The 14,777-nt window shown below is 37.2% G+C and overlaps 1 protein-coding gene across 10 annotated transcripts in view; it reads right to left on the bottom strand.

The window, feature by feature from the left end:
- Window positions 1-14,777, bottom strand: part of SCML2 (Scm polycomb group protein like 2) — a 100,065-nt gene that overhangs the window by 8,398 nt on the left and 76,890 nt on the right. For all 10 annotated transcript variants that reach the window (XM_072818148.1, XM_072818143.1, XM_072818144.1 and 7 more), the window contains 3 exons: window positions 10,984-11,104; window positions 7,969-8,172; window positions 7,191-7,373 (listed from right to left, as the gene is read on the bottom strand). In XM_072818148.1, coding sequence (XP_072674249.1) covers window positions 7,191-7,373; window positions 7,969-8,172; window positions 10,984-11,104 — 508 coding nt within the window. The remainder of the gene's footprint in view (window positions 1-7,190; window positions 7,374-7,968; window positions 8,173-10,983; window positions 11,105-14,777) is intronic.

Genomic DNA, 14,777 nt, shown 5'->3' with positions numbered 1-14,777 from the left:
AAGATTGCAATGAGAAAGTACCAAAGTCAAACTTCCTCTGGTTTGAAATAGCTGGGGCCCAGGTGTGCTTCTTAAGATCATCTGATAAGAAACTTTTAGCCATCTGGTTACTGATTGATTACTAAAGAGTCTAAGAGAGCTTGATTTTATTTTTAATCAGAGAATACAAAAACCAATATGCATAACATATTTCAGTGAATGGCAAACAGTTATACAATTTGGACATTTAAATGCCTATAAGGAAGTAACTGGCTTTTTTCATACTTCAGTGAAATGAAAAATTCAAATACTAGTGTATAGTTTCCTATAAGTATTTGTTTACCTCTGAATCCTAGCAAGACCAGAAAGTCTTTACTTATCTTTTATTTTTTTTAAAAGATTTTATTTATTTATTAATGTGAGACAGAGAGAGAGAGAGAGAGAGTGACAGAGACACAGGCAGAGGAATAACCAGGCTCCATGCAAGGAGCCCGATGTGGGACTCGATCCCGGGTCTCCAGGATCATGCCCTGGGCTGAAGGCGGCGCTAAACCACTGAGCCACCAGAGCTGCCCTACTTATCTTTTTTTTTAAAGCATACAATTCAATGGGTTTTTTAAAAAGATTTTATTTATTCATGAGAGACACAGAGAGAAGCAGGCTCCCTGCAGGGACCCCGATGTGGAACTCAATCCCAGGACTCCGGGATCATGACCTGGGCCAAAGGCAGGTGCTTAACCAACAGAGCCACCCAGGTGCCCCCGTACTTATTTTTTAATATTCTAATACATTCTTATAAAAAGTTTATGAAGCTGGTGTATGGTCTATTATCTGGGGCTGATAAAACAGAAAAGATGACTCTTGACTTCTGCTCCTGGGTATTGTAGTAAGCTCAGGCATGAAACTTTTCCTGCAGAGATAACTATAAAAAGCCAGATATTTTACAAAATACTTTAAAAGTCATCATAGAGAGGCACGTCCAGGATGACTAAGACCTCCAAAGATCCCACTTCTTCATAAAAATAACGAAGAGAATGGCAAAACTAATGTTTTCAAAAACTCTGGACGTTATGTAAAGGCTTACAACAATCCAAAAACCATTTGTTCAAGAAAAAAAGAGCTAAATCTCAGAAAGAACAGCAAATTCTGTGGCATTTTAGCTTCCCTAACATCATCTCCTTCACTCAATTTTATAGCAGCTTTGCAAACCAACAGGTTCACAACTACTGTAGCTGTGAAAACCAGCACATCCTAATTGTCACAGGAAGGAACACAATGGGTTTAGAGCTCACAAACAGCCCTGTCCCCAGAGAACTGTCACTATCTGACTAACCTTGAGAGTCAATGGAAAGCTCTGATTTCAGGGCTTGTTTTACTGTACCTAAATCAGAACCTGCTCTGTGTGAAAAGCCCGATCTCTAAGGCATTGCTCAAACAAGCAAGCAAACAAACAAAAAAAACCTACAGTAGCAATTGTTTAATGCTATAGCTGCTGCCTGAGGCAATTGGGGCTGAGAATAAATTGACCAAAAAACTTTATTTTTAAAAAATATTTTGTTTATTTATTCATGAGAGAGACATAGAGAGGCAGAGACATAGGCAGAGGGAGAAGCAGGCACCCTCATATGGGACTCAATCCCAGGACCCTGGGACCATAACCTGAGCCAAAGGAAGACGCTCAACCACTCAGCCACCTAAGTGCCCCTGACCAAAACGCTTTAAAAAGAAACCTGGAGAATAAAATGTCCATTAGGAGACTTTGAAAATCACAGAGATACTCCTGGGAACCTAGGAGGCCATATGTGTGATGTACAAGGTTGTATGCACACCCAGAAAAGACCTAAGAAGACCTTAATCTTTCATTCCTTGCTGACCTTGAGGCTCTGCACAAAGCAGACTTGTAAAATGCCTCCTGGAATGTTCAAGGTAAATTCCAACACATACATAGAACTCTGTGGCAAAGGATGGGAGACATACCAATTGTAGGCATTTATGGAAATCCCTGTCCAATCATTTGCTGAACTAAGCTAAATGAGCAGACTTCATTGGCCATATATAATAAATGAGCCCAGGAATTCATTAAGTTGGTCCAGGAAAGTTACTATACAAAAGCACCAGCAACAACAAACACTAGAGAGGGGGAGAAAATCTGATTCTCAGAGTTCTTGCCTTATACTCTTTATAAATGTCCAGTTTTCAATTAAAACTACGAGACATATGAGAAACATAAGTATGGCCTAGGGGCAGCCCCAGTGGCTCAGTGGTTTAGCACCCTCTTCAGCTTGGGGTGTGATCCTGGAGACCCAGGATTGAGTCCCATGTCAGGCTCCCTGCATGGAGCCTGCTTCTCCCCCTGCCTGTATCTCTGCCTCTCTTTCTCTGTCATGAATAAATAAATAAAAAATCTTTAAAAAAAAAAGTATGGCATATATAAAGGGGGGAAAAACAGTCAACACAAACTGCCTCTGAGGAAGCCCAGATACTGGAGTTAGTATAATATAAGGATTTTTCTTTTTTAAGATTTTACTTAGTTGAGAGAGAGAGACAAAGATAGTGACAGAGAGCACAAGTGGGGAGGAAAGGGAGAAGAAGGCTTCCTGCTGAGAAGGAAGCCTGACTTGGGGCTTGATCTCAAGACCCTGGGATCATGACCTGAGCCAAAGACAGACACTAACCAACTGAGCCACCCAGGCACCCCAACAAGGACATTAAATTGGTGATTTTATTTACGTTCAAAGAATTTTTTTAAAAAATAATACAATGTCTAACAAAGTAAAGTAAGGGAACAAAGTCTCCCCAAATAGAGACTATCAATAAAATGATAAAAATTGCAAAAAAGAACCAAATAGAAACTTAGGACTTGTTAAGTAATATAAATGAAATGAAAAATTCACCAGTAGGGCTCTAGAGCAGATTTGAACTAGCAGAAGAAAGGATCAACAACAAATTTAAAGAAAGGTCATTTGAGAATATAAAATCCAAGGAACAGAAAGAAAAAAGAATGAGGAAAAACTATCAGACTGCAGAGACCTGTGGGATACCATTAAGGACAGCAAAATACACATAATGGGAGAGTTCCAGAAGGACAGGTAGCAGAAAGAAAGGGACAAAACAATATTTGAAAAAATAATGGCTAAATGTTTCCCAAATTTGATGAAAAACATTAATCCAAATATTCAAAAACCTCAACAATCGCCAATTAGGATAAATTCAAAGATATCCACACCTAGAAAAAACACAGTTGAACTATCAAAAGCAAAAGATGAAGATAATCTTGAAATTAGCAAGAAAAAAGCAAATCATCACCTACAAGGGATCCTCAATAAGATTAACAACTGACTTCTCCTCAGAAACTATAGAAGTTAGCAGAAAGTGGGATGATATATTCAAATTGCTAAAACAAAAAGGCAATCAACTAAGAATTCTATATCCAACAAAACTAAACTTTAAAAAATGATGGAAAATTAAACTCATCACAAACAAAAAGTAAGGGGCACCTGGATGGCTCAGTTGGATAAGTGTCCAATTCTTGGTATGGGCTCTGGTCAGTGGGACTGAGCCCTGCATCAGGGTCTGTCCTGCAGGGAGTCTGCTTGAAATTCTCTCTCCCTTTCCCTCTACCCCTCCCCCTGCTCTCTCTCTCTCTAAAATAAATAAATACATCTTTTCCAAAAAAAGGAAACTTTTTTAAAAAGTAAGAAAAAAGGAAATGACAATCAAGAGTAACTCAGGGGGTGCCTGGGTGGCTCAGCGGGTGAGCATCTGACTTCGGCTCAGGTTGTAATCCTGGGGTCCTGGGATCGAGTCCCACATCAGGCTCCCTGCATGGAGCCTGCTTCTCCCTCTTCCTGTGTCTCTGCCTCTCTCTCTCTCTCTCTCTCTGTGTCTCTCATGAATAAATAAATAAAATCTTTAAAAAAAAAAGAGTAACTCAAATTCACGTAGGAAATTAAACAGTACCAGTAAATATATTTGTGTTTAAACAATTACTTATTTATTTGAAAGAGAAAGTGCAAATGTACACTGGAGGGCAAAGGGTAGAGAAGAGCGAGAAAGAAACCCAAGCAGACTTCACACTGAGTGTGGAGCATGAAGCCCGATGAAGGGCTCAATTTCACAACCACAAGATGAGACCTAAGCTGAAACCAGGAGTCAAATGCTTAACCAACTGTGCCACCCAGGCACCCCAAATATATTTGTGTTCATAACTCTTTTCTTCTCCTTCTTCTCTTAAAAAAAAAAAGTAGGGGTGCCTAGCTCAGTCAATACAACATGTGAATCTTGAGCTCAGAGTCATGAGTTGAAGCCCCATGGTGAGCAGAGAGTTTACTTAAAAAAAAAAGGATTAAAAAAATTAAAAGAAAATTATGAAACTGTATTTGCTAATAAAAGAACAAAGAAGGGGTCAGGAAATAGAACTGTAGTGTAGCAAAGCTTTTGCATAATATTAAAATTAAGTTGGTATTAATCCAACTATACTGTTTTAAATAATGATGTTAATTGTAGTCCCCAAGGCAACTGCTAAGAAAGTAACTCCTGGACAGAAAAAAAAAAACTCAAAAAATTTAGTCAAAGAAACAAGAAAAAAAACGAAGATAGTATACAAGAAAACACCTATTTTTTAAAAAACAAGTTATCAAAGAAAAGACAAAAAGAAATATTAAGACATCAGAAAACAAATAACAAAATGGTAGATGTAAATCCTACTTTTAAAAAATTATTTATTTGACACAGAGAGAGCACAAATAGGCAAAGCATCAGGCAGAGGGAAAGGGAGAAGCAGCCTCTCCATTAGCAGAGAGCCCAATGTGGGGGTTCAACCCAGGACTCTGAAATCATGACCTGGGCTGAAGGCAGAGACTTAATCGACTGAGCCACCTAGGTGCCCCAGACGTAAATCCTACTTTATGAATGAATAAATGAATAAATAAATAAATAAATTCTTCCTTATTAGTAATTTAGTAATTTTATTAAAATATCCATGAGATAAACACTCCAGTAAAAAAAAAAAAAATCAAACTGGGCGCCTGGATGGCTCAGTGGTTGAGCATCTGCCTTTGGCTCAGGTTGTGATCCTGGGGTCCTGGGATTGAGCCCCACATCCAGCTCCCCACAGGGAGCCTGCCTCTCCCTTTGCCTATGTCTCTACCTCTCTCTGTGTGTCTCTCATGAATGAATTAAAAAAATCAAATTAGCAGAATGGATAAAAAAAAAAATTCATGTTCCAATTACATACTTAATACAAAATATATACTTTAAATTCAAATACACAAATAAGTTCAAAGGAAAAGGGTGAGAAAAAAATATACCATACAAATAGTACTTAAAACTGGAATGGCTATAGTAACATCAGACAAAACAGACTTCAAGAAAACCCTAAGAAACGCCCACACATACAAAAACCCCAACAAGAACAAATAAATTCAGCAAGATCACAGAATGCAAGATCAATAATACAAAAATCAATTGCATTTCTATACACTTGCAATGAACAATCCAAAAATTAAATTATGAAATTAATTCTGTTTACGATAGTGTTAAGAACAATAAAATGTTCAGGGATGAAATTATCAAAAAAGAAGTGCCAGATGCACTTTCTAAAAACTACAAAATATTGTTGAAATAAATTAAGGAAGACCTAAATACATAGACATGTCCCATGTTCATGAACTAGAAAACTAAATATTATTTTTTTAAAAGATTTTATTTGAGAGAGAAAGAGAACACACAAGCAGAGGAGGAGCAGAGGAAGAGGGACAAGCAGACTCCACACTGAGCCAGATGTGAGGCTCAGTCCCAAAATCCTGAGATCATGATCTGAACGAAAATCAAGAGTTGGAGGCTTAACGAACTGAGCCATCCAGGTACCCTGAAGACTCAATGTTATTAGATGGCAATAATCCTTGAACTGATCTACAGATTAAATACAATCTACTAAAATCCCAGCAGAAATTGACAAACTGATCTTAAAATTCATATGGAAACCCAGAATTGCCAAAATAATCTTGAAAAAGAAGAACAAAGTTGGAAAACTCATACTTCTGAATTTCAAAAGTTACTACAAAAAACTACAGTATGGAGCACCTGGGTGGCTCAGTGGTTGATCATCTGCCTTTGGCTTGGGTCATGGTCCCAGGGTCCTGGGACTGATTCCTGCATCGGGCTCCCCGCAGGAAGCCTGCTTCCTCCTCTGCCTATGTCTCTGCCTCTCTCTGTGTGTGTCTCTCATGAATAAATAGATAAAATCTTTTTAAAAAGCTACCATAATCAAGATACTGTGGTACTGCCATGAGGACTGACATACAGATCAATGAAATACAAAGTCCAGAAGTAAATCCATACATTCACAGCCAAGTGATTTTTGACTTGCCAAGACAAGTCAATAGGGAAAGAATAGTCTTTTCAACAAATGGTGCTGGGACAACTAGATATCCACATGTGAAAGAATGAAATTGGACCCTTACCTTACTGTATATAGAAAAATTAATTCAAAATAGATCAGTAGCCTATATATAACAGCTAAAACTATAAAATTCTTAGGAGTAAACATAGAAGTAAATTTTTGTGAACTTGTACTAAGGAATATTTTCTTAGGTATGACACCAAAAATACAAGAAACAAAAGAAAAAATAGATAAATTGGATTTCACTGAAATTAAAAACTTTTATGCTTCAAAGGACACCTCAAGAAAGTGAAAAGACAACCTACAGAACAGAAGAAAATATACACAAAGGATATTTCTGATATGGAATTTGTATCCAGAATATATAAAGAATTCTTTATGTGTAACAACTATAAATATAATATGTAAAAGGTACAAATATATTATTTCTATGTAATAAAAAGACAAAAAGACAATTAAAAATAGACAAAGGATTTAAATAGACATTTCTCCAAAGAAGATCTACACTTAGCCAATAAGTACACGAAAAGATGCTTAACAACCTCAGCCATTAGGGAAATGCAAATCAAAACACAGGATACTTTTCAGGTTTTGATTCTCAAGTTCATTATGAATATAAGAAATTACTTTCCCACTTTGAATGAACACGAACAACTGTATATTATACATGTCTAATTAGTTCATTGTAGCTAAAATGTTTATTTTGAGGAGGACACAAGGAAAAACTAAACTACACAAGATGTTCGTGTTAATTGTAAAATACAATATAAAGTAGAAGCCCAGTATAAAATTTTACATTTTCTCTCACCTGACTTATTTTTATCGTGCTCTGCAGGACTAGGAGTATTACGTCTGTAAGAGCTAAAAGGCTGGCTACTCAAAAGGTTATCACACTGCAAGCTATGACACAAGGTCTCAAGAAAACGCAGAGCAAATGAGGCACTATTCACTGGAGGGAGCTGGACTGAGTGAGTTTCCCCATCAAAGGAGGCTATTGGGGGGAAAAGAGATGTCAGAGTTACTTCATAGAAAGATAAAACTACAATATCAAACAAACCATCAATTAGGAAATGTATTATAAATCTTATTTGTGTTTTTGTAATTTATAAAGGAATTACCTAAAATTATAAAGGCCCCTCTCATTCAAACACAATAACCTGTATTGGTAAAAAGCATTCTCATTTTCTCATTTAAAAATATTCATAAGGCAAACAACAAGAGCAGCAACTCAGTGATCTAGAATGCTTCCTGCTATTCCAAGCATTCTGTGGGTATAAATGTAGTATCTGAACAGACAATCAACCAAGGTATTTTTTCTATAGTGAGCTTAATAGAGCATGTAAAAAAAATCTTTTATCTCAATTTACAGTAGGACTCTGAACATTGTCTATTTTGAATGTAAACTTTCCAAACCAGAGTTAAAAATCTATTAACAGGTAATTATCATAAATATTTTACTGTATCAATATAAGTATGCCAATGTTATAGATAGTTAAATAGTCTACAAATATTATAAACTCCTTGCCTTCTCAAAACCTAACATCAAATTTGGAAGAAAAGCTGAATAAAGGATTAGATGAACATACCAGTTATCACTTCTCCTCCACGATGATCTGGCTTAAGAAATCCAAAAACAGTCTTACTTTGGATGGCACAATCCACACAGGCCTGCACGGTCCGCCGGAGCACCACATTCACAGGGCCCGGGCCAAAGTGGTCAGGCAGCTGCTGGATTTTCTTATGATCCAAGTGAGGGCCAGAATCTCCATGTTTGTTTACATAGACACACACTTGGGGAAACGTGTATATAAATATAACAAATCAGATTGGTTAAAAGCAACATAAACATTACACAATTAGCTATTATATCCCACTAACCACACTTCACTCAAAGAGAACCCAAATACAGTTAATATCAACAATCATATGCTACCTAAAAATATGCATGTAAATATATTTTCACATCTATATAAAGATATTAAATCTAGAAAGAAATAATCCAATGCCTATTCAATTTTCTAGAATTTTGCCTAAATTAATTATAAGAGCTATCCAACTTTTAGTAGCATCACAAAACAATTCTTCACACATTCCCACATCATTTAAAATGGTATAAAGACATATATTTTCATCTTTTAACTGTACACACAGTACAAGAATTTTCTTTCAAAAATGGGTCATGTTAATACACTCCTTCTCCGACTGAATTTTAAATTACCAACATTGTACCTTCACTGTATTTTCTAAAGTAACCAAATAATTTAAAATACATGCCACACAATAAGTTCTAATGACCTACAGTAATTATTTTCATTAACTTAAGGAAAATAAAAATGGTCTTTATATAAATGCCAAGGTTCAGTGAAGGAAATTTTTAAAATAATGCTTTTCTTAGTATAATAAAAGCATTTGATTTAGAGGCAAATCATCTATAATCATGTAAATGTCACGTTTCCATAGTATTTCTTCACGAAGAATCAATAAATATAAACCAACATACAATGTAACAATATGAGGGTACATTATTACCAAACATAAAATATGCTGTTCCCCTAAATCAAGAAGCACATTTTCATCCATTACCTAATTTATATTGCCAAATTTTACATATACATAGTCTACATTCAGTATAATAAAAACCCATTAATCTCACTTTCACTACATTGAAATATATGATAATTCAACCTTGTGGCAATAGCCAGAGGAAGGATGGACTCTGTCACTGAAATGAAACAGCTATTAAAAACTTAATCCAAAAAAAATAAATAAAAAAAAAATAAAAAACTTAATCCAAGGTGCCTGGGTGGAGCAGTTGGTTTGGTGTCCGACTCCTGGTTTTGGCTCAGCATTGGGCCAACTCCTGGTTGTGATCCTGGGGTTGTGGGATTGAGCTCCGAGTTGGGCTCCGCACTAAGCGTGGAGTCCGCTTGAGAATCTCTTTCCTTCTCCCTTTGCCCCTCCTGCTCATGCTCTCCCTCTCCCTCTCTCTCTTAAATAATAACTGTTTTTTTTTAAAAATTAAAACTTAACCCATGGTGCTGGTGGTATGGACAAAGTCCTACTAAACACAAGTAAAGCTAAACAAAGATTTCAATGTTTTTATCTCCTTTGTGTTATACTTTTAGCTAGTCTCTCCTGCTAACAGACTAAAAATCAGAAATAATAAACTCACAAAATGAGGTATGTTACAATAATCTTTAAGTGATTTCTATTTCATTTTTTTAAAAAGATTTTATTTACTCATGACAGACGCAGAGAGAGAGAGAGAGAGGCAGAGGCACAGGCAGAGGGAGAAGCAGGCTCCATGCACAGAGCCCAATGTGGGACTCAATTCCGAGTCTCCAGGATCACACCCTGGGCTGAAGGTGGCACTGAACCACTGGGCCACCAGGGCTGCCCGTGATTCCTATTTCCAAAAAATAATTTCTTTGTAATAAGAAAAGGAAAACTGGAGAGAAAAGTCCAAGAACAGAAGAGTATAAGTTAGACAACGAACTAGGAGATAAAGCAATGGTACATGCTTTAAAAAATAGGAAGGGAACAAGAAAATGTGGAAGAGATGACAAATAAAAGGGGTATTCGTTCAGTCTACTTCTATATCATTTCATACTCTTCACATAATAGAGAATAATTTGAAGTCATCATGCCCCTTGAAAGGCAAGGATGGGTCAAGATTTTTAAAAGGCATTCTAAGAAGATTTGAAGTATCTTTAAAAATATATACAAGACAAAAGACATTGTGAAGCAAGATAAAAGGAAAACAAAAATAGATTTGACAATGAGGTAAATTTTGTAAATCTGGGGCAGCCCCGATGGCGCAGCCGCTTAGCGCCGCCTACAGCCCAGGGTCTGATCCTTGGAGACCTGGGATTGAGTCCCACGTCGGGCTCCCTGCATGGAGCCTGCTTCTCTATGAATAAATAAATAAAATCTTAAAAAAATTTTTTTTTGTAAATCTTACTAAGATGGTTAAAATACTTTTGAGTACTGAATTTTCAGGGGATCCCTGGGTGGCTCAGTGGTTTAGCACCTGCTTTCGGCCCAGGGCATGATCCTGGAGTCCCAGGATTGAGTCCCAAGTTGGGCTCCCTGCATGGAGCCTGCTTCTCCCTCTGCCTGTGTCTCTGCCTGTGTCTCTACCTCTCTCTCTCTCTGTCTCTCATGAATGAATAAATGAAATCTTTTTAAAAAGTACTGAATTTTCAAATGACTTGTGTATTTAAACAGTCTTTCCTGGGGATCCCTGGGTGCCTGCCTTTAGCCCAGGGCGTGATCCTGGAGTCCCAGAATCAAGTCCCACATCAGGCTCCCTGCATGGAGCCTGCTTCTCCCTCTGCATGTGTCTCTGCCTCTTTCTCTCTCTCTCTGTCTCTCATGAATAAATAAAATCTTAAAAAAAGTAAAATAGTATCTCCTTAACATCAAAATGAACAACCAGAATTTCAAAATACTTAAATATGAAAAATGCTAAGAAAAAAACAAAAACATGTCTTATCATCATCTTTTTTCCTCTTATTTTATTCCTCAGATTTCAGCGACACTAAAATAACAAAGAGTAAAAGATTAGTAATTTTATACCCTTTAAAAAAATACTAATTTACCTGTTGACATCACTATTTTAGATGTGCCAGGAGTAACATCCTTATATGAAGCACGACGGTCTCTGGTCAGGGAATTTATAGAAGCTGAAGATGTAGAACACAAAACAGGAATATATTTTTCCTATTAAAAAAACACAAATATATATTACACAATTTCAAAAATGTATAGATAAGGAAGTCAGAAAATTATCAGCATCACTGGTTCACAAATGATCAGCTGTCAGAAGTCCTTGGGTTTAGAAACCTGAGTGTGTCACAAACTACAGTACTTTCTAAACTGTGCTCCTCAGAGGGGCCAATAAGGTGGTCACGTGGAAGAAGAAGAGACCAAAGTATGGGATTCCCAGCATCACCCCTTCCCCAACTGGCCACACCTTAGCCAAATAGCTCACTCTATAAAACTTGTTTTTATTTTCTGAGGCTCCCTGTATGACAAGTTTTTTCACACTGCTAAAGAAGAGTCTGCAAATCCAATCCAGCAATACACCAAAAGGGGCGGGGAACCTCAACAAGGCAGAGGATTGACTCTGTCTTTACAAAGCAGTCACTCATCTGGTTTTTACTACATCTAGCCTGCATTTCTCCATATTATATATGATAATTTTGACAAAATTACAGGTGGTTTGCTGAAGTCCATATAACATTATGCCTATTTTGGGACACGTGGGTGGCTCAGTGGTTTAGTGGTTTAGTGCCTGCCTTCGGCCCAGGGCGTGATCCAGGATTGAGTCCTACATGGGGCTCCCTGCATGGAGCCTGCTTCTCTCTCTGCCTATGTCTCTGCCTGTGTCTCTCATGAATAAATAAATAAAATCTTAAAAAAAAACATTATGCCTATTTTATATAAGAACCAAATGTCTTCTAGGCATTGTTAAATATTATTAGTGTTTTATTTTGTATCAACTCTTGGGGTTTCCTTGGAGCTACCTTCAAACAAAACTCTCCAATGTCAGAGCTACCTTTAAATAAGGCTCTCCAATGTCAGAGAAGGGGGCCTTGTATCTAGAAAAGGTAATAATATGGGATATTTTAAAAGCAGGGACAAAGGAGGATAAAATAGCATAACATTCAATGTTTTTGTATTTTCCTTATTTGTTAAATTAATGACTGTCATTTGGGTTCACTGTAGTAAGTCATGTTTTTTTTTAAAGATTTTAAAGATTTTTTATTTACTCATAGAGACACAGAGAGAGAATGAGAGGCCGAGACACAGACAGAGGGAGAAGCAGGCTCCACCCAGAGAGCCTGACGTGGGACTCGATCCAGGGTCTCCAGGATCACCCCCTGGGCTGCAGGCGGCGCTAAACTGCTGCACCACTGGGACTGCCCAGTCATGTTATTTTTTAAGTACTAAATTATAATATTGTGTTGATATATTCTCATTCTTTCAGTATTTCAAAAATCTGAATCTGAATCCTTTGACTGAAGATATACCAAGATAGTATAGTTATATTAACATTGTAAATTGAATAAATGTGCTTCTATACCTCTAGAATCCTTAAGGGGGGATGTAATGTGGACAGCTGACAGAGTCTACTGCAAGAATAATTCGTACTCTAGTTGAAAGACTTCCTAAATAATTAAACTATAGAGGCACCTGGGTGGCTCAGTTGGTTAAGCGCCCGCCTTTGGCTCAGGGTCATAATCCTAGGGTCCTGGGATTGAGCCCTATGTAGGGCTCCCTGCTCAGTGGGAGCCTGCTTCTCCCTCTCCTCTTCCTCTGCCCTTCTTCTTCCTCCCTCCATCCTGTTCATGCTTGCTTTCTCACCCTCTCTCTCTCTCTCAAATAAATAAAATCTTTAAGAAATATAATTAAACTATGGCATGACAGTACTAAAAAAGGATATAGGAAACTGGATGAGAATCTTATTTTCATGATGAAACAGTAAAGCTAGAAAAGATGAATTAAAATTCTTCCTTTGAAATAAAAAAGTTTATTATAAAAAAATTATAGGGGCACCTGGGTGGCTCAGTTAAGAGTCTGCCTTCTGCTTGGGTGGTGATCCCAGGGTCCTGGGATTGGAGCCTTGCATTGGGATCCCTGTTCAGCATTGGGATCCCTGTTCAGTGGGGAGTCTGCTTCTCTCTCTGGTCCCCCCCCAACTCATGCTCTCTCTCCCACTCACTTTCTCAAATAAATAAATCAAGTCTTTAAAAAAATGTATAGAAATGTATAGAAAAAAATAAAAATAAAAAAACGTATAGAACCTGTCCCTTACCCCACACTACCACCTTATAAACAATATTCTTTTTTTTTAAGATTTTATTTATTTATTTATTTATTTATTTTATTTTATTTATTTATTTATGAGAAAGAGAGACAGACAGACAGACAGAGGGAGAAGCAGAGGGAGAAGCAGGCTCCATGCAGGAAGCCTGATGTGGGACTCAATCCCGAGTCTCCAAGATCACACCCTGGGTGGAAGGCGGCACTAAACCGCTGAGTTACCCTGGCTGCCCTAAACAATATTTTCAAAAACACCTTTTCAAAATTGTCAAATTACCACGGGAATTATTTGAAAATAAAGGAGTAAAGAGAAACTTTATGAAGTTATTTCATATCTTTATACCAACTAATCACAAAGACTTTTTTCAGCAGCTGGAAAATACACATTAAAAATATGCATCAAAAAAGAATATGCATCAAGGGCGCCTAGGTGACAGAGTCAAATTTTTTTTTTTTGACAGTCAATTAAAACCTCTGAGTCTTGGCTTCAGCTCAGGGTCATGAGACTGAGCCCCATGTCCCGTTAAGCACTCAGAGTGGAATCTGCTTGGGTCTCCCTCTCCCTCCTCCTCCAATCCCCATTACACACGCTTTCACTTTCTCTCTCAAACAAATCTTTACAAAAATATATGCATCAATGACATCCTTGATACATTCTAATTTTTTAATGCATTTAAAGTATTTTTTTTAATTTTTATTTATTTATGATAGTCACACACAGAGAGAGAGAGAGAGGCAGAGACACAGGCAGAGGGAGAAGCAGGCTCCATGCACCGGGAGCCCGACGTGGGATTTGATCCCGGGTCTCCAGGATCACGCCCTGGGCCAAAGGCAGGCGCCAAACCGCTGCGCCACCCAGGGATCCCGCATTTAAAGTATTATTTCCCTTCATATATCACAACTTTCCTTAATTTTATGTAATTTATTCTGAATTTGAAAATTTTAATCTAATGATTTACAATAACTTGCTTATTTGATTTTTTCATTGCTTATGATTTTATACTTGAAATCTATTCACTGTTATTGACAGTATTTTAATTTTTATTTAAAATTTAAAAAAATAAATAAAATTTTTAATGCTTTTTGAAATAAAAATACCAATATTAATTTCAGCATTTTATTTTATTTTATTTTTAAAGATTTTATTTATTTATTCATGAGAGACACAGAGAGAAAGAGGCAGAACACAGGCATAGGGAGAAGCAGGTTCCATGCAGGGAGCCCAACACGGGACTCGATCCCGGGTCTCCAGGATCACGCCCTGGGCAGAAGGCAGCACTAAACCGCTGAGCCACCAGGGCTGCCCCATTAATTTAAGCATTTTAAAATCAAAATGGCATTGTCATTTTTGCTCTATACTGTAAACATTAAAATAAAACAGAAATGTTATATATATTGATATCAAATGGCTGAACTCAGAAATGTTTAAGTAATACTGCTGAAATTTAATTTAGTTCTAATGAGATCTAGGAAGGTTCTATGTCTTTATATTAAGAATATATCTCTTGGGATCCCTGGGTGGCGCAGCGGTTTGGCGCCTGCCTTTGGCCCAGGGCGCGATCCTGGA

Source organism: Canis lupus, chromosome X (genome assembly GCF_048164855.1).
Source record: "Canis lupus baileyi chromosome X, mCanLup2.hap1, whole genome shotgun sequence".
Classification (NCBI taxonomy): Eukaryota; Metazoa; Chordata; class Mammalia; order Carnivora; family Canidae; genus Canis; species Canis lupus.
Note: the sequence above shows the minus strand (reverse complement) of the source record. Positions and strands in the feature narration are given on the sequence as shown.